The following is a 25,045-nucleotide window of genomic DNA, read 5'->3' as shown; positions in this document are numbered from 1 at the left end:
TACGTTGTACACTGGAGCATTACAACACAAGGCTGCAATAGAAAAAGAAAAAAAAAGTATCTTTCTTACATTAGTATCATGTGCCAAACTCGCTCTCTCCCTGTGCGCAGAATGGCTCTGGTTATTTGTCTCGGTGGTTGCAGCTGTTCTTTCTAATCATTAGATGATTACAGTCTGTTTGACTTTTATTATATACAATAAAACACAAAAATGTGTCACAAATCCAAAGTGCAATTACTGTAGATAAGATGATCAGGATAAAATACATGAGTAAAAGAATGTGGAACCAACTGATAGTTGAATGATAGATGCCATTTGACCATCATCCTCATTTTAGGATAGCTATACTAATTTCTGACTCTCTTCACTCTTCTAATATTTTAAAGTATGAACTATAGTCTGTTCTGCGGCGGGGGGGGGGGGGCTTTTAGCAGCTGCTTATGGTGAATTTGTTCATATAGATATCTAAGTGAAGCATCTACCTATAATGTTTTGAAAGAATTCCCAAAGCTTGTCTAGTTAATATATGCAATATGTAGAACTTTTGCCTGAAGAAAATTAGTTAAGCTGAAGGCAGTTGTCAGTGCTAACGTGGGTTAAAATCTGTGAGTAGTACTGTGACTTTTTTTGCTCTTCACATCAAATTAAATAATTAACTCTCAATACCAGCAAAGAACAACCTCTGGGGGTTCTTAGGATGATGCTTTAAGATGCAGAGCCATGTGCATTAAATTCACTACCTCCCTTTTCCCTAACGTTTCTGTAACCTACTTGCCTTCGTTTCAGATCTGTTGTGACTGAAGTGTGCCCAAGCTATTCCCTTCCATTCAAGGGACATCAGGCTTCTGTGGTAGAAACCATAATCCAACCAGCTTCAACAGTCCTATGTGTTCCTAATGAATGTATTATTAGGAAATTGTTGGCAAGGGTTAAAAAATTAGAAGATTCGGCTCAGTCTGACAAGACTGAAACAAGTGTATTAAGAAGAAATGTACAGACATTGTCTTTAGTCAATGTTGAAGGCTACGAAGAAGGAAAATATTTGCTTAGCTGTCTTTTTTTTGACGTAAATTGTGTTAAATGCATACTATGCAGTGATAAGTTATGGTAAACACAATAAAAAGGCTAAATATTTTAATATGTAATTTTCTAAAGAGCCCTTTTTGTGTAATATAAGACACAATGAGTAACTTGCACCATGTGCAGCTTCCTTTCTTGTAATTACTACAAATCTGTACGTCTAGCATGCGGAGTAAAATATGGATGCATAACTGCAACTCCAAAGTGCTTCAGTAAAAAAAGAGGACAGATATTTCGCTTTTGTTTGGCCCTTTGTCATGGAAGCACTGTACAGCATGAACAGAGTGCATGTATGAAAGAAGAAACTTGGGATCTTTTCCTTCTAGAAAGATGAAATTCTACCCCCCTGCCCCGGGGCGGGGGGGGGGGGGGGAATATAGTTTGTTTTGCCTTGAGTGCATTGTAAAGGCAATATCGACATATGTGAGAAGAACATACTAATACCAAGCACAGATTAGGAAAAAAATGTAACTCTTCACACAAAATATTAATTCTGGGGCTTTTGAGGGCAATGAGTTCCTTATCAAGGTCTAGTTCCCAATAAAATTGTTTTCTGGACAACTGATGGGCTGTTCTTACTGTCAGACAGTCTTAAATGCTTCTAGTGGACTGTAATTACAGGAGGTGAAGTTATCTCTCAGGTAAGAACACAGTTCAAGTTGGCTTTGAATAACTGGACAAAGACCTTCAAATGAACTCTGTTTTTAAAGAGGAACTGGTGCAGACAATGTTTGTGGTGACACGTGTTGCTAAGCAGGTGGGCTGCTGGCATTTGTGCTGCTTTTTTATTATTTTTATTTTTTAAATGGTTAGGATGAGTTCTAGCATTCAAGTGCCTTAGATTAATTGAAATACTGATAGGAAATAATTATTATGAAATAGCTAATTTAGGCTGAAGTCCTTGGTAGCAACACTGATGTTTTACTAGTGGCAGGAAGGTAGCATTTTAGGAGCAGTGTGTAGAATACGCCATAAAACTTGTGTTAAGGCAGCTGGTGGATTAATTTCTTCTGATGTTTGTGGGGTTGTTTGTTTTGCTTTTGATTTTCGGTTGTCTTGCAAATGAATTGAATAACTAAATAGTGAGACTAGTCCAAGAGAGGTTTAAATGCTGTATGGATTTAAATGAAGGATGAGAGTGGGGGATGGGGATCAAAGTTTTTAAGAAGTTAGATTAGTTTAAGACCCAGAGCCCTTTGGTCATCTAAAAATTGATACTACAAAGATTATTTCTTTCATGTGAGTTCAGTTGTAACAATATTACTTCAATTTAATGAATGCAGAAGAGTCTAATGGACTCATACATCCTGCTTTCCTATGTTTTGAAGAAATAATGAGTGGGTTTTCATATCAAAAGAAGTAACTGGATCTGTTTCTTTTCTATTCTGATTTAATCAAACAAAAGTGTAGTTCCTTGTACTTTCTTTTTATAAATTTATTTTTTAAGAAAGCTTTCTTTTGGATTTTCCATGATTCCAGAAAGAAATCATTCAAACACTAACTAATTTTTCAGCTGTTCCCATCCTGCTGGTTTAGCTACTGTCCCTAGTTCACACTGTGGCAGAGGTGTGTACTGTATCAAGAAGTATACACATTCTTTGGGGTTCTCTACTGCTTATTAGAAGTTGCTTAATACCATTCTCGTGATAACAGTTTTGTAACTGTGACAAAGCATATATGGCAGGCAGTAAAAGATAAAAAATTAGAAAACCAAAACACAGTGCAGTTCTAACTGAGATTACTGTGTAACACACATTTCTTAAGCTTCAAAACGAGTAAACTCAGTTCTGCAGAAAGGGTTTATAGCTGCAAAATTGTAATCTCTAAGCAAATTGGAACGCAACACGAGAAAGGGAAAGAGACAGAGATGCTTCTCTGAGCAGAACGGAAGGACAACATAGCCTATATGCTGCGATCAGAAGGACATGCTGCGTGGACTTAGGTGCTATAACTGCATTCTTGCCCACCCACTTTTCCCTCCTTTACAGTAAATTCAGCATTCATTTTTAGTGTCCGCTATTGCTAGAGGACACTATAATGGGTATTATTTCACAAGTAATTTAAAATCTATTTTCACAGCCCAGATGAGTGTTAGGAGAGTGATTGCTGATGAGTGGGCAGTTGACATAATCCCTTACTCCTTTTTCACACCAGAGACTACACTCATTGACTTAAAAAAACATTTTACACTCCTTAAAATTCCTTCCTAGTCCTCTCAAACTCAATCAAGCTGTTTGAATACAGTGAACTATGTACACAGTATCAAAATATTTTTGTAAACGGTCCTAATCCTAATTTATTGCTTCTAAAATTGTTTCATGTTACTGTAGTTGGCTGTGTTTCTAATGTTGTAGACTGCTGTTATTTTCTTTGAAAATGTGTGGCATTGCTGGGTCCTGCTTCTGTCTAGGGTACTCTGGGAACAGTTGTTATTGATGGGGTTCCCCTGCTCCTTCCCCACCACTTATTAAAAGATAGAAGTAAATGTGTGTTATAAGTGGGCACGAAAATACGCTGTGAGCCATCCCCACCTGAGCTCAGGGGTGTAGACAGAACCTGCAGCCGCCTGCGGTTTCTGGTGGGGCTCTCTTAAGTCCTGATATCAAAAGAAATGCAAGCTGCAAAGGCAGGCCCAGCAGCATAAAGTTACCCTGTGTAGTGTCTGTATATTCCAGTTTATACACAGCATGCACTCCTTCCCTGATGTTTTCTGGTTACTGAAAGTCTAAGTACAGTTAAGCCCATAGGCTCACCGTCAAGCTTACACGCAGCTTTGTCCTGTTTAATCAGCAGGAATAGCAGACATACCAGCTGTCCCATTCCTAGACGGACGGTTGTGCTTCTTCACCTGTTACTCAGCTTTCCTTTTTTCTCTTCCTTTCCTCTCTCCCTCTCACTAGATGCTGCGGTCGCTTCATTGTCTATATCATCAATGTTTTAACAAAGTATGTTGCTCACATAAAATTGTAGTTAGATAGCATTACCTGCAAATATTGTCAGTCAGGCAAACCAATAGCAGTCCCGTCTTGTGCTTGATGCTCTTCCACTAGGATAAAGTAGAAGTGAAATGCAATGCAATTTACATTAATCTGTTCTCATCTGGTCATGGGGATATCTGAGAAGATGCATGTGCATGAGAAATTGCAAAAGGGAAGATTACTTATTATAAAAAAGGTTAGATGGTCATGTGGGAGTGTCCTAGGGGTTTTATAAGGTAAAATAAATAGATCTTTTACTTTTCTGACGGTAACATGAGAACAGGGAGACCAGTAAACTAGCAGCAATTATTAAGTAGTACTGTTTCAGACTAGCCTTTGATTCATATGCTGTGGTTGGATTAAAAATAGGTCTGCATGATTTTATGACCATTAACTTATAACTAGGTAAACTGAAGTGAGAGGAAACTCCTTGCACTCTTTAGGTGAATACTGATCTCCTGCTAGGGTTGGGAACACATTATTTCTGCCTCACGCAGCGTTATGAGACTGCTCAGTTACATTACAGGGATTTTTCACTTTCTGTTCAAGTCACAGTTACTAGCCTGTCCTGAAGGATATTGGACTTCATGACAAATGGTCTGTTCTGGATTGGTAAATCCTGTGTGCTAGCATAGCAGCCAAGAGACCATATGTTATTGTATCGCTGAACTAAAGAAATAAAAGTGTTTTCATTTAAATAAACATAGATAGAGCCCCAGTCTCCTTTGGGGTAGGCAGGAAGGAGGGGAAAGGAAGAGGGGACCCTGACTGAGTGTGTGATGCTGATGTATCATCAGAGCATGCTTGAGGGGAAAGGGGTGCTGCCTGCACTGCCCCAGGTGAATCTTCACATGCTAAAAATGCCCTTTGGGAATTCTTTTTGTTGTTCTTTTATTAAAAAAAAAAAAAAAAAGCTTTTGAATATTGTTAGGAAATTACTTAGCCAGTAGTTTTCACATCATTGACTGGAGCCTTAGCTACATTCGATATATAAGGTTGCGCCTAACAAAAAAATTACCATTTGGCATACTAGAATAAATATTTAAAATGCTGCTTGAAAAGCAATTGTAAAACCATGATTATGGATTCGCAGAAGCTGAAACAGACTGACCACTGCGAACAGTGTGAGTAGAGGTAGAAATTTTATAGTAGACTAAAAAGAACGTTTTGCGACCTTGGCTGTTGATGTGAACACTGAGCTCCCCTAATGTTTTTGGTTTTGTATAAAATATTGATCTGTATAGTAGGAACATGTGATTTACTATGATCATTGTAATTCCCAAGATAAAAATAACTAGAGTTTACAAAGAAGTACTGGGAAAAAGTTGGTAAGGCATTTCATTCTCCAAAATCTGGAGAGTTTAGTACTGTATGATGTAGGATACGTACTGAGCTGGTACACTGTCTAGGGGGCAATGGGCTGCCTCTTTACAGAAGGAAATGTGCTTTGGAGACCATAGTGTCCAGTGCAGTGGGACCCTGAATTCTGATGGCCATTTCCATGTGGTGTTGTACTGTAAGTACATAATAATAATAAATTGTACAGGTATTCCTTTGGGGGGGTGTGGGGAGCAAAGAACAGGACTACCAGTAAGAATACTGTCTTATTACCAATTTTGTTAGATGCATTATTATTTCAATTCATAACTTGTGCCAGATACTAAAGAAATCTGTGGTCCACACATGAACTCAGTAGAAAGCAGAAAGAGGTGAAATAGTACAGGAAAATGTTTCATGTAGATGTTACCCATTTTCTAGTCCTTGAAAAATAACCTTTCCAAGTGACATCTTAGTTTTGTGGAAAACGTAAAATCATCTTTTTTACCCACTGTGTTTTATACGGCTACAGGAGAATCTGTAGTCAAATAGGAAAAAGGTAAGCGTAGCGTAGTAACCCTGAGTGATGGAAACTCGTGGAGACTTACTCTCCATGGAACTTCTTTCTTTGGATTTTAAGATGAAGGCCAAAGTAATTAAATGGGTTGGGGTATCATTTACATGCCAATTCATATGTGTTAGTATGTTTTTTTCCAAGCTCTTCAATTTTCCCAAATTCATCTTTGATACATAGTAATGGTACTGTTGATATGAAATTTCATGTACTTTTTTGTTTTGTATCTCTGTTCTACTCATAATGTGCCATTTTTAGACAAAACTTAATCCTTATTTAAAGAGAGCCAAACACATTTCTTATCCTGACTGGCATTGGGAATACCTGCCGTTCTTTGATACGAAGAAGATAAGCATACGTAGCTTCTAAGAAATTTGGCAATCGGCCTTTTAAAAGGAGGAGTTTGGGAAACCATCTTTGTTCCTTCTTACCTTCACTTCTGATCTGCAGGATTGTAGTGTCTCTGTCTATAAGATTCTTATTCAAGTGCTTGAAATAATGTATCAATAGAAGTTATACCAGTATAAATTAGTTTGTAGCACAGGTTATCTAAGACTGAATTCGGTGGTTGCTCTATTCCTGAAAATACGTATTTACATGCTTTATTCATATCAGTAGTTTAACATATGTTAAAATAATTACAGCATTGCTGTCTGAATATAAAATTATTTTGGTTTAGAGTCTGAAGTACATTTACCAATGTATCTAGTTTGCAATTTCTCATTCTTGTGGAGAAGTTAATGCCGCTTCCCCCCTAAAAGGCAGAAGTTACCTTCAGAGACTACGGGATATTCGTGTGCTTAAGATGGAGAACCTTAAGTACTCTCTAGTGCACCTAGATACATGTCATGATGATTTATTTCCTAAAGGTGTTTGTGTGCCAATTTACTAGTCATCAGGGAAAATATATGTTTTCAGCGATACTCAGTTTATCAATTGGCACTGAAATAAGCTTTTGATACAAAGGAGAGTTTTGGGGAGGAGGGGGAAGATATGCATTTTTTTGGAGTTATTTTTGTGTTATGTGCTTTGCCTGTAGTTCACCAGGCAACAAAAGCTACTACAGAAAATGTATGTGTCTCAACTTCACATCATGCCTGAAATCTTCAGCAGATCCACAGAAAATGGAAATAAGTTTTCTGGTAGACTCATGAGTGGTAATGCAACAGTTAATTTCTCCAAATCAAACAAGCAGAGCATCCTTTTCTTTTCATGAAAAGTGTTCAAATGTTTGAAGAGTAGAATTTGGGGGTTTGAACTCTGTCTTGTTTTTCCCTTTCTCTTGCAATGTTGTAAATGTATATTTATGATCAAAGTGACTGGCAGTGAATGAAGGGGAAGAAAATTGAAATCTTAAGGATTAGACTTTTTTTAATGTATCCTAAATAACAAGGTAGAAATACAGAGAGAGTTGTGCGGTTGTGTTAGAAGCCTCAGGCTGTTACTAATCAGTACGAGGAAAGATTAAATAGAGAGCACCATGGCAACCATCTAACATTTGTGAATGAATCTGTGTTTCCATAAGGCAGTTCTTAATGTACAGTACTGCATATTCTAAAATAGATGTATTCAAAGTAGGTTGGCGCAGAAACTACAATCCATATTTGGTGAATGGCAGTTAGAAATGTTCTCTGTTTATACCTTGAGTATCTTTATTTCATGGAAAATGTAGACATGGCAGGATACTTGGGGTTTTTCTGCTCATTTGCAGTATTGGCTGGAAGTGATGTCTATTGCTGGAAGTGATATTTGTGTATAATTAAACATCATTTTCTGAGTACAAACCCCTGACCTCATCAGTTATTTCTTTGGACTATATCTGGGTATGCTGTTTCTTTCCAGTGACTGTTAAAACACAGTTACGTGTAGGATCAGCAGATACAGGTACTACTATGGAAATTTATTTCATGTCAAATCATTGCTGTTCCATCATCTTTTCTCTCTCTTTTTTTTAAATGTTAAAACACCAAGAATGACAGACATTGTAGCACATAACTCCCCCCGCCCCCCCCAATTGTTGAATAATCTGTAATTATATCCAAAGGAGTTTCCTCTCATAGTGGAAGGCACTGCCAAGTCCTCCTAAAAAAAGGATGAATGCTAGGGGTGAATTGCCCATGCATGCTGTGAGCCTCAGGAACTGAAGTCAAATGATTCTGGGTAACTTTTTTCAGCACTTCCTTTTGGAAAGACAAAATCCAGAGGGAACATTTTAAATATTTAAAATTTTATATCAGATAGTCTTCTAAAACCAGTTTTCTTCCAGCATTATGTCTTTACTGTCATTCAAAGTAGCCCCACTCAAATGTTTCTGATAATGTTGAGCAGAATTATTTTTATTGAGCTTTCACCCTGCAGGGAGTATTTGCTGATGCTGCCACAGAGCCACCATTTCAGCCAAGGTGCCTTCTCCTTTCCCTTCCTCCAGGAAACTTGGTTTCTGTATCATTTGAGTTTTTTCTCTGCTGCCTGGCTGGCAAGTGGAGTTACTAATAGCTAACTTTTCCTGATGTGCACTGCTAGTGGTTTGTGATTTCAGGAACTTTGTATTGACTAGACTGAATGGGCCAATATTTTTCAGTCTGACGTTCATGTGGATTTTGTTGTTTGGCAACAAATACAAACCAATATGAAATAAAATATTGCATTTGAAAAACAAATAAATTAATTATCCAGCTGTTCTGAAGCTCACAAACTTGAGTGGCAGGTGATTGTACTACCAGGCCTGGCCATATTGGAGGGGAAAAAAAAAATAACAAAAGCAAGATTTCCTCTTACATACACTGAAAAATAGTGCATGAGCACCTGGAGTTTCATTATTACTAACTGTGTAATTTTTGTGTCACTTTGATTTTCATCTCACGTGCTGTGTCTTGTATTTCTGTGCCTTGGTCTTTGAGGAAAACTTACTTTAGTTTCAATGAGAGGGGCAGTATTGGTAATAGAAAGGAAGAAATTTCTCCACCTATTGAATGAATGGTGAAGTGCACTCTTCCTTTTACAGCTGTTGCTACATCTGTAGGTTTCGTAGTTTGCCCGAACGCCACTTTTATTTCTCTAATCCAGCATGCCACCCTCTCCTCTTCTGCCTTCTTCGGTTCCTCCCATTTCCCCCCTGCCCCTTCTTATAAGCTTTGCGTTCCCCTTGTCCTGTCATGCATTTTTGCTGGAGACTGTACGGCATGTTGACCTGAATAACAGGGCTGGCTAAACAGATTGGGTCTGCCATTAGATACTGTGGATTTGAGTGCCTCTGTCATGGTCCAGTCTTTCCTTTTCCACCCAGATAAACATTAATCTGCCCATCAGAGCATTACTGGAGAGTTGGGTTGACTGGAGGAGACCTCCAGAATTTATTGCAAGCGAGGCAGACAAGCTTTGAAAAAATAGTCTTCAAGCTAAACGTTTGGCCTTACTTCCCTCTGTGTGTAAATATAGTCTTTATTTCACAAAGAGCAATATTATTACTTACAGCTGTGATTTAAAAGTGATCTAAGAGGTGAAGATTATGTAAGGTGTAGCCAATACTCTTACAGTTTTGTCTATGCAAATACACAGTTAAGACAAATTATGGAAACCCAAAATTTTGTTCCATAGGAAATTTAAATATTTCGGTACCAAAAATGAAAATTATTTCAAAAGGAGGTGGAAGAGAGGAAATTTTCTTTTAGAATGATGGTGTTAAAATATGGTTTAGAAAATGAAAATGATATTTTCATGATGGCAGTTTTTAGTAATTTCCAATATTTCTAAAACTGAAGCTTTCCAAATATAAACCATCTAAATTTTATTCAATAATAGTTTGTCTGGTGAACTGCCAGGGTACCTTGAATGCTTTTGGTCTGCAGCTGAGGTAGGTATTTTGGTGTGCTGTGCTGGCACCAGGAAAACCTTGGAATTCCATGTGCTTTAAAACAAGTTGGAACAGAAATATTGCAGTGTCCCACAGGATGCTGTCAAAAAAAAAAAAAAAAAAAAAGACAGGGATTGTGATCAACTTCCTATTTCTTAATTTAAAAAAAAAAAAAAAAGATTCTTATCAAACGGGGAAGGAAAATATATTTCACCTTTCACAAGCTGTTTTAAAGGATGTGCTAGGTTTTTGTCTAGCATACATCTATATAGAGATGGAAAGGTCCAACATCACCGATATGACAAAGTGTTTTACCTCGTGGGTTTCTGCTTCTCACATTCATTGATATATTTGTGGAATTCTGAAGGCAGAGGGAAGCCACAAAAGGTCACAAAACTGCAAGCCAAGGTAAACAGCCTGTCAGAATATGTTTAGCAAATGACAGTGTAAACCACAGAAAAATATAGAAAGGAGAAGAAAACCTATTTCCTTGGAAAATACATTTCCTGGTTGGAAAGGCATTGATGTTTAAAGTCGCTTGCATCGCTGCCTTGCTCTTTTCCAATAAATTGTCTTTGTTCAGGTTGTGAAATCAATCACAGTCCCAGGTGCGTAGTCCATAGGGAAGAGGAATACATGTTCTCCAACAGGTATAACGGAAGGCATTTTGGGCATCGTGTCTAAAGGCAAAAGCATCTTTCATCCCAGGAAAGGAGACTGGACTACCTCTTTGGCATGAACATTTCTTAGTAATACTTGAATAATGTATTGAACATAGATGCAGCACCAGAGCATTTCTACAGTCATTGTCAAAGAGGGTTGTGTTTGCTTCTCACAAAAAAGGAGGATTCTTTCTTTTGTTCAATGTGCATTTTAACTTTTTTCATTCCATTGCAGATGGAAAATAGATTCTCAGTCCTTGGTTATTTATCCTAGTTTTCTTGTGTTTCAAATACAAACTTTTCTTGATGGAGAAATACATTTGGATGGCTATGCTATTGTCCCCACTGCTTTTTAGCCCTGTGACGTGAAGCTGCAGAATTATGTAACACAATCTTGTAAATGCTAAAGCATCTGAACCACTTTGGTTTTTACTTTTCACAGCAAGTTCAGACTTCAGTCCAGATGTGCAATGCGAGGAATTTTAGTTGCACCCAAAATTCCTTCAGCAGGCTGTTGCAGCACAGTGAGCCTAGATAATTGACAGGAAGAAATTTACTGGCTAAAAATGTCCTTATGTCCAGGAAACATGTGAGGGACTTGTTTCTCTTGATGTAGACAGAATTTCTAAAGATTTCCCTTGTTGATGGTGAAATATCTATAGTGTGAAGGGAACTACACCTACGTCTGTGTTCAGCAGTAAGAAACCAATATTCATGTCATATATTTGCTTTTGAAAACAGAAATTTTTGTCTACAGCACCAGACTTGTTTGCTGAACGTAAAAGAACAGAAATCCTTTATAGGTCCTGAGGGAGACATTGCAGGAAAGGAGTAATCATTATAAACCGTGATGTATGTACTGTACCATGTTGCCATAAGAAAGTTGTGTTCTGTTGACGTATAAAATAGGTTTTAGTAAATACCTTACATAGTGATATTAGTAATTGTGCACACTTCAGTGCAGTGCTAGTGAGTGCTATATAATGATTAAAGTGTTTCCAGATTGATCACATGGAAACAAGTGGAGTTCTGATGATCAGAATGGTATTAGAGTGGGGGAAGTGTGATTAAGAAACCGCTCAATCAAGATAATACTGATAACACAGAGAATAATCAGATTTTTTTTTTATTAGAAAAAGACAGCTTGCTTAGAAAGACCACATACAAAAATCAAGGAGAAAAGAATTGAATATAGAAGAAACACCCTGACAAACAGAATTATCTGGATCTGTCATGTGCACCAGAAAGTTGAATTTTATTTGGGTTTTTATAATATTTTTTCCTCTCTATTTTACCTCTTAACTAATGGAATTAATTAGCATTTATTTTAAGGGTCTAGGATTTAAACTGTGAAATTTGAGTTTCTCTGTTACTTCAGGGGTACCAGAAGACCAAAGGGTGCAATACAAAGTAATCTGTAAGTTATGTAGAAGCACTAACACCTATACTATGCTTGACCCCCCCATACATCTTAAGCTTAAGGTGATAAGCATAATGATTAACTTATTCACTCTTCCCAAATCAGAGTAGTAGATAATAATTTCATATTCTTAACTTAAAAAATAAAAAGGTTATCTTTAGAAACTTCATAAACTAATCTTAAAAAAAAAAAAAATCAGTACTCAAAATCAATTTGATAAAAGTCTTTGGCCTTGAAGACTTAGTACAATTAATCTACATATTGCCTTTGTAATAAGTTGTATACCTGATCAGAAAGTAAAAACACTGGTGGATTACTTAAAGGAATTAGTGTTTCGGGGGAGATGATGATGATGATGATAAAGTAATTAGTATCATAAGTTCAACAAAGATTTAAAACTGTGGTACATGGCAGTAATGGATTTTGAACACAGTTAATGAGCATATTCATTGCATTCATTTTTAATTAAGTGGAAAAAATACTGGTCCTTTAAACAGAGATAATAAATGTGCAAGTCAGTCTTGCACAAACATGCAACACAAGAATTTATTGCCTGCTGTCTAACTAGGGAACTGGGAATCATTATAAAGATTAGCTTTACTGAAAAAAAATCCAGAAAAAGCTTTAGTAGAAAATGTTTATGAGGTAATAATTTTCACATTAAATATTGCTTGGCGTATTTGGTAGAGTGTGCGCGCATGTTTTCTCAAATATGAGCATTTGCTATTATCAGAGGTAGGACTGTTTGTACCCTTGAAAAGGATTCAATGCTATTTACCAATTTAGATTTACACGAGATGTATTTAGTATATGACTATACAGGTAAAAGAACATAAAAACATGACAAACCTTGAAACTTTCTCAGTGATGTGTTACGCTTGTGCTTAGCCTACAAGTTGTGGTTTAAAGATAAGACGATGACTCAGAAAGCTGCAGCTGTGAACTTCCAAATGCTTGCTGTGCTGGAAGTGATGCACTCTCGCCTTCCCGAACCAGCGGGCCCTGCTGCCGCTGGGGATCCAAGGGTTTCGGGCTGCAGCAGGGGAAACCCAGCTGAAATGCTTAGTGTTTATTCTGTCAGCGGGCAGCTGACATGAAACAGGTTAAAGCACTGCAACCAGACGTACCTTTTAGAGCAGTGGCTTTCAATGTTTTTATGACTTGGGAACCCCCTAAACATTTCCCAGTGGAAGCGAGGACCTTTGTGTGGCGGATTGAGTCTTACTGATGACAATTGACTGGCGTTTCTTAGTTACCTTTCATGGACCTGTTTGAAGTTGTTCACAGATCCCCAGGGATACCCAGACCACATGTTAAAAACCAATGAAACTAAATCAAACTTACTATGTTTTGTTCTCTCAAAGCTCCCAACCCATATCTCTCTTGCCAATATTACCAAAATACCAGGTTCATTTTGACATGCAGTGCGTCTAGGTCTTTGCTCAGCAAATGTCTCATTGGGACATGCATAAACCCAAAATGTCCTTCCAAGTTTCCGTAAGCCACCTTAACCTTCAGGAGCTTATTTGCCACTGATATTACAAGAGGGCAAGTTTTCTGTCCCAAAAAGCCCCTGAACTTTCACTGGTGAGATGCAGTATACTGCTGGTGATACTGCGGTACGAGTTACTGTGCCACGCCTAGGCAATTTCAGTCTTTGTTCTCTGACTTTATTCTGCCCTATCCCACATGTTGTAATTGCCTTCTGTAAAAGGAACAAACAAAAGCATGCTCATGGGTCTTTTCAAAATGCTAACTCTGCTTTTATTTTTTTAACCTCACTGCATGATTTTATTATGTATTTAAGCCAGTAGCAACTTGGAAGCTAAGTATAAAATAGCTGGCTTTGGTAGCATACTTCTGGCATTAAAAAAAAAAAAAAAAAGAAATTGCAAACTGCAGAGTCAGTCTATTGATTAAAGCAGGAAGTTTATAGAAATTTTATCAGAAAATAAACATTTTATTTTCTTTTCTATTCAGGTATGACTTTGTAGAAGTTGAAGAGCCTAGTGATGGCACTGTTTTAGGGCGCTGGTGTGGTTCCAGTAGTGTGCCAAGCAGACAAATCTCCAAAGGAAACCAGATCAGAATAAGATTTGTGTCTGATGAATATTTTCCTTCTGAACCTGGATTCTGCATCCATTATACGCTTCTTATGCCAGTAAGTAACATGCTTCAGATTGGAACATTTCAGGAAGACAAAATCTTTGAAGTGGTAGCTCAAAAGAATCTTTTAATAGCTTAGGATTAATTGCTGTTTATTTCTTAATAATAATAATAGTGAGCAATCTGTCTTCCAGAATTGTACATTTTGTTTCTGTTTTTTAACTAACTGAGTGTTCTTGTGGTTCTTCTTGGATGGCTTTGGAAGTTGTGGGCTCGGTTGTTTGTGTGGAAACTTCAATAAAATGTTTGCATTCCTAATACATCACTGTGAAAAAAAAAAAAGTTTAGCTTTGAGAAGAAGAAAAATGAGCGTAAGAATCAACTGTGTGACATTTAAACACCATTAGGAAGTTACAAAGAAGATTGAAGAAATTAATGTTTTTATTAGTCAGCTGCTATTAGACATACACAGCTAAATGATTATACCTAGTTCAAAACCAGAAAAGTTCTTATGCTTCTGAACTGTTTTATTATAGTGACAAAGCAGACAATGCATAATACTCATCTTCCACTGCATTTTCCCTGGAAGCTGTACTTTAGACTTCTCTTGCTTAATGCTTGTAAATCACAGGTATTAAACAGCAGTCATTGTCTAAAATGTGACTATTTTCACTGTCAACAGATTTCTGTTACCTTTTTTCACCAAATGAAAGATCTGTGATAGCAAAGAATGTTTATAGATTTTTGAAGATGAGATAATGTTCCGAAACATTAGAGTGGAGCAGAACAGGAGTTGACTTGTTCTAGAATAGGTATTCCATATTTAAAGAGAGTAAGGAGTATTTTTGTTAAATTCCTCATAATTCACTTTGTGAATCTCCTAAGTAGTCTTGTGGTCTGTGGTATTTGGTTGGTGGAAAATATCTGCAAGCTCAATAAAAAATTGATCAAAAGAATCCATGTTGTAACCTCACTGACATGTGCTTTGCTGAAAATGCGTTTGGCTTGCTTATTGCTTTTGCCATGTTTGCTGCTTCTCCCCATTGGCAAAACTTCAGTTACTGAGAAGAAGCAAAACACAATTCCGCATATCTTTTCAACAATACATAATCTTCTACATAATATATTTAGCATACTGATGATGTCAGTGAAGTGTAGTTGTGTGTGTGTGTATATACGTATATATATATGTATGTATGTTAATTTCTGTTGTTTTCCTATAAGTATTTTTAAATAACTTAGAACTAGTCCTAAAGTGATTAAAGGTTTGATCTGTGTATTTGACTCTTCTGAGTTAGACCCTTTTGTTAGCAAAATAATGTGACCTGATAATGATGAATTTTGAAATCAAATCAAATGTCAGTCAGTCTCCAAACCAACTTGAAATATGGCCAAGTTTAAACTTTCATACATCTGAGGGTCGAATGTAATTAGTATGTTTACTTTTAGAATATGGTAAAAGAAAATCCCTAAATAGATGTATTTATGGGCTGATGCCAGTTTTAATTGTTACAGCTCTAGTATTATATCCTACCTGCTACATATCTATCTGACTTAGGTATGATCCAATTTCTGTGGATTGGATTAAAAAAAGGCACCTAAAATATACCAGAGTATATGTATAATTATCTTTATGCCATGCTGTACAAATGGACTGAGATTATTCCTTGACCTTTGATGGAGAAAACTAGTTATAACATTTAAATTATCAACACTTGCAAAACAGTTCTTTAATCTTCAAAATATTTACATCACTTATTCAATAGACAAAAACAGAGTTGACAGCGTGGGATGCGTTTTTAGTTCCCTGTTTTTCTCCATTAACAAAGCTCATATAGCATAAGTAGACATACAAACTGTTTTTGAAACCAGGCATATTATCTCTTACATATGTAACAGGCAAGAGCAGCCCCCTTCACGTGACAGGAATTCAGAACTAGCCGCAAAATGTGCAGTATAATAACTGCTTATCGGCTTGTGAGAATTAATTTCTAAATCTCTCTTCAAAAGGGCTGTGATCTTTTCGATCAAAAAATTCTGTCATAATAAGCCATGCAAAATACAATTTCACATTTCAGACTGCAGATTGTAAATGAAATCTATATCCCTGAATTTCAGAATCAGACCTGCTTCTTGTACCTAAAGCTATAGAAAACTGATGCCAAAAAAAGGTGTTTTTCTTCGAAACTATAATGCTTTCTCATCCAACATTTCAAGAGACACTAAAATTTACAGCCCTCCACCCCCCACCTCCCTGCAAAAAAAGTTGTCAGCTATGGGAACGAGTGTAAATTTTAAGTAATTCTTGCAAAACCATAATTGATTCACTTAGTGATTCACTTCAATGAATTGGTCTTAAACAGTTAAATATTTTTTCCCCTCATTTTTTGACAAGGGGGGGAGGGGGAGATGCCTGGTAGACTAGCAATGAGAGATTGTTTGGGGAGAAATGAAGCAAAACTGAAATAAAACAGTGCAAGCTTGTTTCTGTATTTGGAGGCCACACACAGAGAGGGGCACTGGACACATTTTCAGGTCTTTTAAAGAGCAAGAGAAATGGCTTTGTTTAAATCTGCTATAATTTATCGTATGTATTTTTTTTTTACTTTGTATATTATATTTCAAACCAACTTTTCACATGATGAATAAGTGGGGGAGAATGGTTATTGATTTGATTACATCTAAGATTTAGTCGCTCATAAGGACTCGCAGCAGTTCCAATGCTAATAGATGCAACATCATTTTTTTTCAAAAGGGTTACAGTGGAATTGTAAGGCCCCTCATAAAAGCAGTGCACATACTGTATACAAGCAGAATGCTCCCCGAGAAAAACATGAAGCTTTTCATTGAATTCTGGCTAATTACAGTTTAATCACTTGAGTTTCTTCCATTTTAAATTGTGTGTGCTGGGTACATCTAGAACTTTCTATAATTGTGGTCTAACTCCACTTTTCTTTCCTCTGTTCTATAGTTGCAAGTTAATTTTGTCTGGAATACCATAAAGTGGAAGGAAGTGTTGAAAAAGCTTGCTCTTGCTAAGAAAATGTAGTTTGTGTTATTTCAAAATGATTATGCTACTTTCAGCACAGCTGTAATTCTTAGGCACTCTTCATGCTCTGCCCTGTCACTTTGTCTGTGCTTAGTGGTGAGCCGCTTTATTCACTAAGGGCTGCTTTGCGGTGGTTCTGCATTTTGACTGGTCAGCTTTGCATTTATTAAAAGTCATGTTTTTGGCACTATACCACCTAAACCCTCCTAGAACATTATTGCAAAAACAATCCATATTTCATTTCTTTTCCCCTTCTCACTTGCCCCCACTTACAGCTCTACTCCATATAGTAGCCACATGCAACTGAGGGAAACCTTATAAACCCTTGTAATATATGTTTGGGCTTCAGTCTTTCTGGTGACTTGTTTAGTTTAAATTATGTCAGTTACAAGTTTGGCAGAGAAAACTTGATGTAATAAAGTCCATTGTTACTTGGGGAGCGGGTGAATGGGATACTTGATGCCTGAGGTGCCATTAAGGAATGCATGACTGATTGCCAAAGTAGTTATTAATTATTCAGGGCACTTGGAACAAAGCAACTCCAGTTAAAGTTGAAGCTGGGGGTGACTGTATTCCCCTTCTTTTTTGGCATATGGTAGCATGTCATTTGTCATCAAAGATCATGCCAAAGATCTTTGCAAAGAACAGACTTAACCCTCTTCTATGCAAGTGAAGACGAAGAGGAAAATCCAAGCAGCTGCTTAAAGATTGACCTGGTTTAAAAGATACTTGGTAGGTGTGTTGTGATTTTTGGTGCAGTACCTGCATGGCTACCTGGATTCCAATCCAAGAGAGATTTTTTTCTTTTGATGCAGAGATATTGTTAGTAGTGCTCTTGCTATTAACAGTAATGAAGATTAAATTTAATACCATGCAGATAATCTCTTTAGGGCTATATAAGAATTGTTCCTTTATTTCATCCAAATTGGCTAAGCTTTGCTCTTTTAATTTTATTTGTGGAAACTTTTTAATTGAGCTTGTTTAATGAAAAAGGCAAATAAAATTTAAATACTAATAGAAAGAGTACGTACTAATAGAACAGAGCTCTTACCTAGCATTCCTTTCAAAAGTCCACAGATTTCACAGGTAGCAGGTGTGTATCTCGCATCAGTACCAAAGCTCAAGGGAGGCTTAACTTTGGCTGCAATAACAGAAAAATCCATCCAGAAACATCATAAAGGATATTACTGACCTCCTAAACAAAGGTTTTTCTACACTCTCTTAAGAAGTAATCAAAAGATTTTGGAAATAACACAATTTCAGGGTTGTTTAAGCCAAGGTGGTATGAAGCAGCAGGAGAGTGTACAAGTGTTATTTAGCACTTTGCAACACTGCGTGAAGTGAAAAAAGACTGTGAAAATCCTTCATATGATAGGAAAGTCTTAAACCTATGTGTTCAGAGTTTCCACTGATTAGATTTAGTGAAACCTAAACCTGGATAAACCAACAAACTCCTAAACATGCTTCAGTGTGCAAATTCAATCATTCAAATTTTTTTGTGTGGCAAAAATTAATTGTAAATCAGAGATTGGTTTTTTTGGACGAGTTCTTTCCTTGTAGATTTCATTTTGCATTGAATTTGTGCTTGAGGTCTAAAGAGAAATGCATTTTAAATTTCATAAATGAGGCATTAAAGATCACCCCAAAATACATAGATAGGAGTAACATGTTTCAGGTTAATCAAAAAACTACAAAAAGTACAAAACCGAGGATGGCTATGATCCATGGGACTACAATGAGATGAGAAAAAAACCCCTTTGAAGCAGAAAGAACCTCTCAGGGATATTTCCTAGTCAAATCATAACATCTTGTTTTCAGGGGATCATATCTCATTCTATCACATGAACATCATAAAAAAAAATTAAAAATCTGTATATGTAAAGCAGACTCTGGGAGATAGGATTAGAAATTAATCTAGCAAAATTGTGGGCCTGCACAGAAGTTCATGGAAGTGTGTCCTTGACCTGCTCAACCAGAGATGTCAGTGTGGATTTTCTGAGACTCTAAAAGACACACACATTTTGAACCAAATTCATCATCATTCAGTTCTTAAAAGGAATCAATATGCTTATATGATAGCAAGTTTTGTACTCTGAAGGACTAGGTTCCTTTCATTTTGGCCAAAATTAGAATGGAGTTTCTTGTGTACTATATACCATTTCTTTTGCATTTTTCTGTGATGTTAGTTTTACAGTGGCTCAGGCTGAAAAGAAATCATTTCATTGACTATTTGTGGGACAAAATAATTTTGTTTTCTTGGACAGACTTTTTTTTTTACAAATTCATTGTATATTTGACTATGATTTCAATTCATTGATTTTGGAAGTTTATTGTATATCCTACCCAATTTCACTGTGGCAAAAGATATAAAAAAAAAAAAAATCAGTTGATTTTCTTATTTCTAAATAAGTAACAGTAATTTCAAAATTAAATGCGATTATGTTACCAGACCTCAAAGGTCATTTCTTTTTTTTTTTTTCTCTACTCAACAATTTCAGTAGACTTTCCTCCTGAAAATTTCATGAGTGTTCGACAAGAAACATAATTCTCTAATTTCTGTAAGTTGCTAAAGGCTTTCATTAGGTTTCCATTTAGTAATAAATATTTATATTGTCAGGTACTCTTTTTTTGTTATTTGGAAACTTTATTAGAGTGTCTCAGCATTTTCACAGGAAGTTTACATAGGCATATTTATTTAATTTGAAAATGAGTGTTACATAATCTATCATTTACTTTATTGTACTCTTCTGCAGCCAATCTTGCATATGTCAGTTTTAATGTTGTGTGCTCTGTTGTTTTCAAAAAGTCTACAAAAGAAGTTAAAGATAGAAAAAGAGTGGTTTTGTCTTGTCTTGAACAGTTTCAGAAGTCTCCTGGAATGTGATGACTCTGGGAGCAGTCTGGCTGGTGTGTGTGGGATCTTAAGTAACATTATTTCTGTTTGAGAACATTCTGAAATATTTTGCCAACTGATGAGAAAATAGAAAAAAAAAAAGTGTATAAATCCAGGAAAGATAGTAATGTGGAGAGTCCAATCTGCATTAATGATACAAGAAAGAGAATACACAGTACGTGGGGAAGGTGCACTGGGGTGAATTACCAACCTTGTGGATCACCACACCAGTTATCTCTGGTGTTACTTTTGTCATTCAACTTGACTTAATAGACGTTGATGTTTACACCTGGTAATAAGCAGGGAACACATTGCTAATGAAAATAACTTTGAACCATTACACTTGAATATTGTAGTCCTGAGTATATTCTGGGAGTCTTCATTATGAAAGTATAACCTATTGTAAAACACAGTTAAATATTGAAACTCAAGATTTAAAAATAAGTGAATGTCTTTTATTGCATTTTGACATCAGAGTTTGAAGGACATTTCAGATTGTGAGCGTTCTTTTTACTTAATGAAATGGCTACCATTATACTAACTGATAAAATTTTTCAAGTAGTATTTGAGTCTTTTAGTTATGGGTTTGGTTTCTTTTTAAGTTCACTCAAGAAGGACTCAATTAGGTTTAATCAGAGCAATTACAGAGAAGAAATTAACCAAAGAATAATTCTGCCACTCTGTAGCAACTATAAATATTAGCCTAAAATGTTACTCTCTGCTTGTACCAGCTTTCCTTTAACAGATTTTCGTAGAGATTCTCTTTCCTTCTCAAAATCTCACTTCTAAAATGGCTCTTTACAAATGAATGAGGATCAAATCAAGCTGGTTAGTCTTTATCAGTCAGTAGTAATACTTTAAAGCATTTAACATGTGTTATGCATATTGGCATGTGAATCTGAAAATTAATTATTCAACAGAGTTAGCAGTAGTGTCAAGTTTCTAGGCCTTTCCCATTGCCTTCCCAGTTTCCCAAACGTCAGGCTGCCTTGAATCAAACCAAAGGTTGACTAGCCCCAGAGCCTGCAACCAGTGGTAGTCATAAATGGATGGCAGGGAGCGCTAGGAAGAGGTCAAGCAGATGTGATTCTTCACCTCTCCTGTACTTCCCCACTTACCAGCAGTTTTCTGCAAAAGAGAGGGATTCCCTGAGCCTGTGTACTTTGCCTTCTTAGTAATCTGTCACAGGCGTTCCCTGCAAACTCCTTGAACCCAGGTAAACTTCATGCCTTCGCAACATCCTTTGCTTGAAATCAGATTGCATAGACACCTCATAGAAAAGAAACTTCAAATGACTTCTTTACTTCAGAGGGATGCTTATGTACATAAAAATGTGTCACTCTTAAAATGTTAATTCACTGATCCCATGTAATTGGAGCTGTTGGATGCAACCTCAACATAAATATTCCACAATGATATCCAAATGTTCCTTTAGTCTTTTAAAATTATTCTGTAGTCATGGTTCAAATTTATTTATTCAATCTTACTGATCTTATCTATTCTAAAGAGTGCAGTGTCTCAGTTATTTGTGTGTCATTTTTAAAATTTAATCCTTTACTAAATGTTATATAGGCTACTTCTCACTTAATATGTTTGGTTAAAAAAGCCCCAAACCTCCCCCCAACCTCCCCCCAACCCCCAAAAAACAAACAAAAAGACCCAAGACCACCTTCCTGTTCTCTCAGGTCCCATTAGCTTTTCTGGGTGGTTTGGTGTATTGTTTTGGGTATGTTGGCTACCTTTTATCTTTATTTTTTATGTTTTAAGTATTACATAATTGTCTAGTTGACTATCCCTTTTCCAATTTCCAGGATCAACATGTTATTCACAGCTTTTTGAGAAAGCACGCTGATGGCTTCTCTACAAATTCCAAAGCAAAGTGACTCTGTCCCATTCTCAAAGTAATCCCCTGTGTAACTGGCACAGTCCTAGATTTTTTGTGCTTTCAAATACTGAGACGTTGTGTCTGACATGCTTGCTAGTGGAAAAAAAGGTAAGCAAATGTACATTTGATACTAGGTTTCAGGCAGCAATTTTCAGTTATGCTATTTTAGCTGCATTCATTTCGTGTCCCTATCCATTATTAATATCTTAGTCATGCCGCAGTCCTATCTATTGCCTCATCCCAACAAAACAGGCAGTAACTAATTAGAGTGGTATGTACCGTGCTGATTTTTCCTACCATAATTCTGGTAGGAAAAGATGTAAACAGGAATGAAAAGAAAGAATTTGGGACAGAAAAGAGTTAATCAGTGCAACTTCTCTATTTTTTTTTTTTTTTTTATATATGGTCCAAATCTGAAAGGCTCTTAGGAACAGCAGAATTGCATGGAAAAAAATGGACTGATGGGTGCAGCTCTAGACATTTGAGATGAAATCAGCTGTGGAGCAGCTTCTGTAGATGACTGACTGCACAGTCTAACTCCACAGACTGTGGAGCATCTCTTTAAATTCAGGAGAAAAATTCTTGACAGAGTAATAACACTGTATAGTAGCTTCAGGGTAAGAGTTTGCTTGTGGAAAGATTAATGTGGGGTATTGGTAGTGGTGTTAAGAGAAATCCTTTTGTTTCTAAAAAAGGATAGATAATAAGCACTATGGGAATACCAAAATTTGCACCTGTCTTGTCTTTGCAGTACCTGGCCTCTGGTGTTACAGATGGGGATTACGAGCTGTCATTTGTTAGCTTTTTATAAGTACTCAAAACTTTTTACTGATGATGATGAAAGGTTTGGCTGAAGAAGCCAGGATTTTTGTTGAAAAAGTTTCGGTTTTGTTTTCATGGGAAAGTCTAGATAATCACAAAGCTGTTGCATCTGTTCTTTCAATTATCTCTGGCTAGGGTGGTGTAGAAGGGATTCAGGAGGGTTGCTTCCATGTTCGCTCCTGATAGCTGGTGTATGTTGTTGAAGAACTGTAATTGTTTAAAAAACAAAATGAAAGAAACAAAACCTTGCATGTGAAAATAGAGAACAATTTGTTTGGCAAAAGACGTTTCTAGAGGCAGAACGCTCAGGCTGCTTGAGTATTCATTTCACTCTGCTTTTGAGCTAGGCAATTTGAGCTAGGCAATAAATCGTAGGAAGAAAAATAATAAGAATCATTTATGAGGAGAAATAAAATGCTGGACTTCAAATTGAAGGGAGTGATTTAGTGCATGAAAGACCAGGTTCAAAGGCACTTGAAAAGTGGAGGTGTGAAAGCAGATGGCACAGCCTTTGGAAAAAATTTGGCATGTAATCCTACAGACATCGTGAAGCTAGTGGTTCCTAATAGCCCTTCCTTTTCAGCTGCAAAAGGATTCCTTGGGGGAACTCCATAAGAACTCTACTCTGACACCACACACAACAGTTCTTAGGTCTCATCTGAGTAAGTCTGTTAAGTGGTTAGGGGAATTTCAGTGTAGTGGTGTAGACAATTAAGTTAACCTGACGCTTTATTGTCCAGTAGGTAGCCCTGATGTCTTTTGGTAGCACTTAGTTAACCTAAGAGTTTCTTGGTAGACATCTCTTGTTCTAGATGTCCTTCTAACAGTGTGACAAATACCTTTTAAACAGCGTGACCGTCTTTAACACGGCAGATGCTGTGCTAAGGTAATTTTGTTAGAAATCGGTATCGTGGTTTTGTGAATAGTTGGCATAGTAAATACAATTTCTTAAATTTGAATTTTCAAATGTTTAATTTTCAATATTTTTCTTATTGTGCCTGCATATGAATGTAAAAAGGTCACTGTTTTTGAAACTTCAAAACATCTGAAATCTAAAATTGTTTTGTAGACAAATTTTGCTAACTCTGTGCAACTGACCCTGAACTTCCCTGCTGGCTGGCATGACCAAAATGATGAGGTAGCCAGGGAGAGTAAGATAACTGAGTTGAGACAAATTATCGAAGTCACTCAGTCATCATCTGTATTTCTTGGGGGAAAGGGCCAAATGTCAAATCATTTTTAACTTGCTAACTGGCAGGACAGTTAGCCACATATATGTAGGCTTTTAATACGTAAGCTGTTACTAGGCTTGCCCTTGCTTATCTTCTGAAAATCACTCTGATCTTCTGAACTCTTCTGACTTGTGTGTGCATATTTGTCTTCAGGCTTTTCAATGTGAGGTGTTCTGGGTAATCAAAAGTTAATAATACAATACTTCCTGTTCTTGAGTCATCTATGTAATGCCTTTTTGGCTTGGAATTCTTGTCTTTAAGTCAAAGTAAATTCTGTCATTGATCTCTTCTTGTTTACGCTGTCAATATACATAACTTTAAATACTCTATTTACTTTTTGAATTCCCTTTCTGCTTAAGAAAGTCGTAGGCACCTTTCATGTAGAAAAAACGCTTGTGGTTATGTGCCTAAAATAGCAGTACCTCTTTTGATGCAATATAAATGTAGAATTAAGGTTCATAAGAGCGTTTGGAAACTGTTTGCTGGTATAAAACACTTCAAAGTACAGCCCAGCTTTTCACCTGAAAACAAAGATAGATGGTCAAATCCACAACATGAAGACAAATGAAAAGTTGGCAAAGGTTTTTCAATTATGTTCCCAATCATCATTACAAATAAAAAATTTAGTTACTTTTACAGCTAAATATTTACATGGAAGAAAAGCTGATATAAAATTTGGAAGTAATTTACTACTTAGCTAGCAAAACATATCTAAAAATATTGGAACTTAAGGAACAAACCTGCACATCTTTGATGTGATTGAGGTGATCAGATTTGAACGCCTGTTATTTTGCAGATGTGAGACACAGATGAACCTGAACCTTGTGCAAAGCCCACTGTACAGAGGCAAAGCACAAGTGCAGATCTTTGGGTAACGGTGAAGCCCACAGCAGCCTTCTGCTCTGCCATAGTAAACCAAACTGTTCTGGTTATGTATTGCAGAGCAGCACTACATTCCTACTTTATTTAAAGCTTAAGAACACCTTTGAGGTGATGTCATGAGACAAGAGCAAAGTAAAATCAGCTGTTACTTTTGCAAGCTACTAGCACATATCTCTATGTAGTTAAGGATTTATTTGTGCATTTTCTTAGAACTAAGACTAAACAGAAGAGGAGAAAGTAACACCTACTGTTTGTATCAGTGCTAATAAGTAGTGAGAGTTTGTTGCAGGTT

General features: G+C 36.6%; 1 protein-coding gene across 1 annotated transcript in view; it reads left to right on the top strand.

Moving 5' to 3' along the window:
- Positions 1-25,045, top strand: part of PDGFC (platelet derived growth factor C) — a 130,707-nt gene that overhangs the window by 80,521 nt on the left and 25,141 nt on the right. The window contains exon 3 of the mRNA XM_075751766.1: positions 13,865-14,045. Coding sequence (XP_075607881.1) covers positions 13,865-14,045 — 181 coding nt within the window. The remainder of the gene's footprint in view (positions 1-13,864; positions 14,046-25,045) is intronic.

This window comes from Balearica regulorum, chromosome 4 (assembly GCF_011004875.1).
Source record: "Balearica regulorum gibbericeps isolate bBalReg1 chromosome 4, bBalReg1.pri, whole genome shotgun sequence".
Lineage (NCBI taxonomy): Eukaryota > Metazoa > Chordata > Aves > Gruiformes > Gruidae > Balearica > Balearica regulorum.
This window is presented reverse-complemented; position numbering and strand designations above follow the sequence as displayed.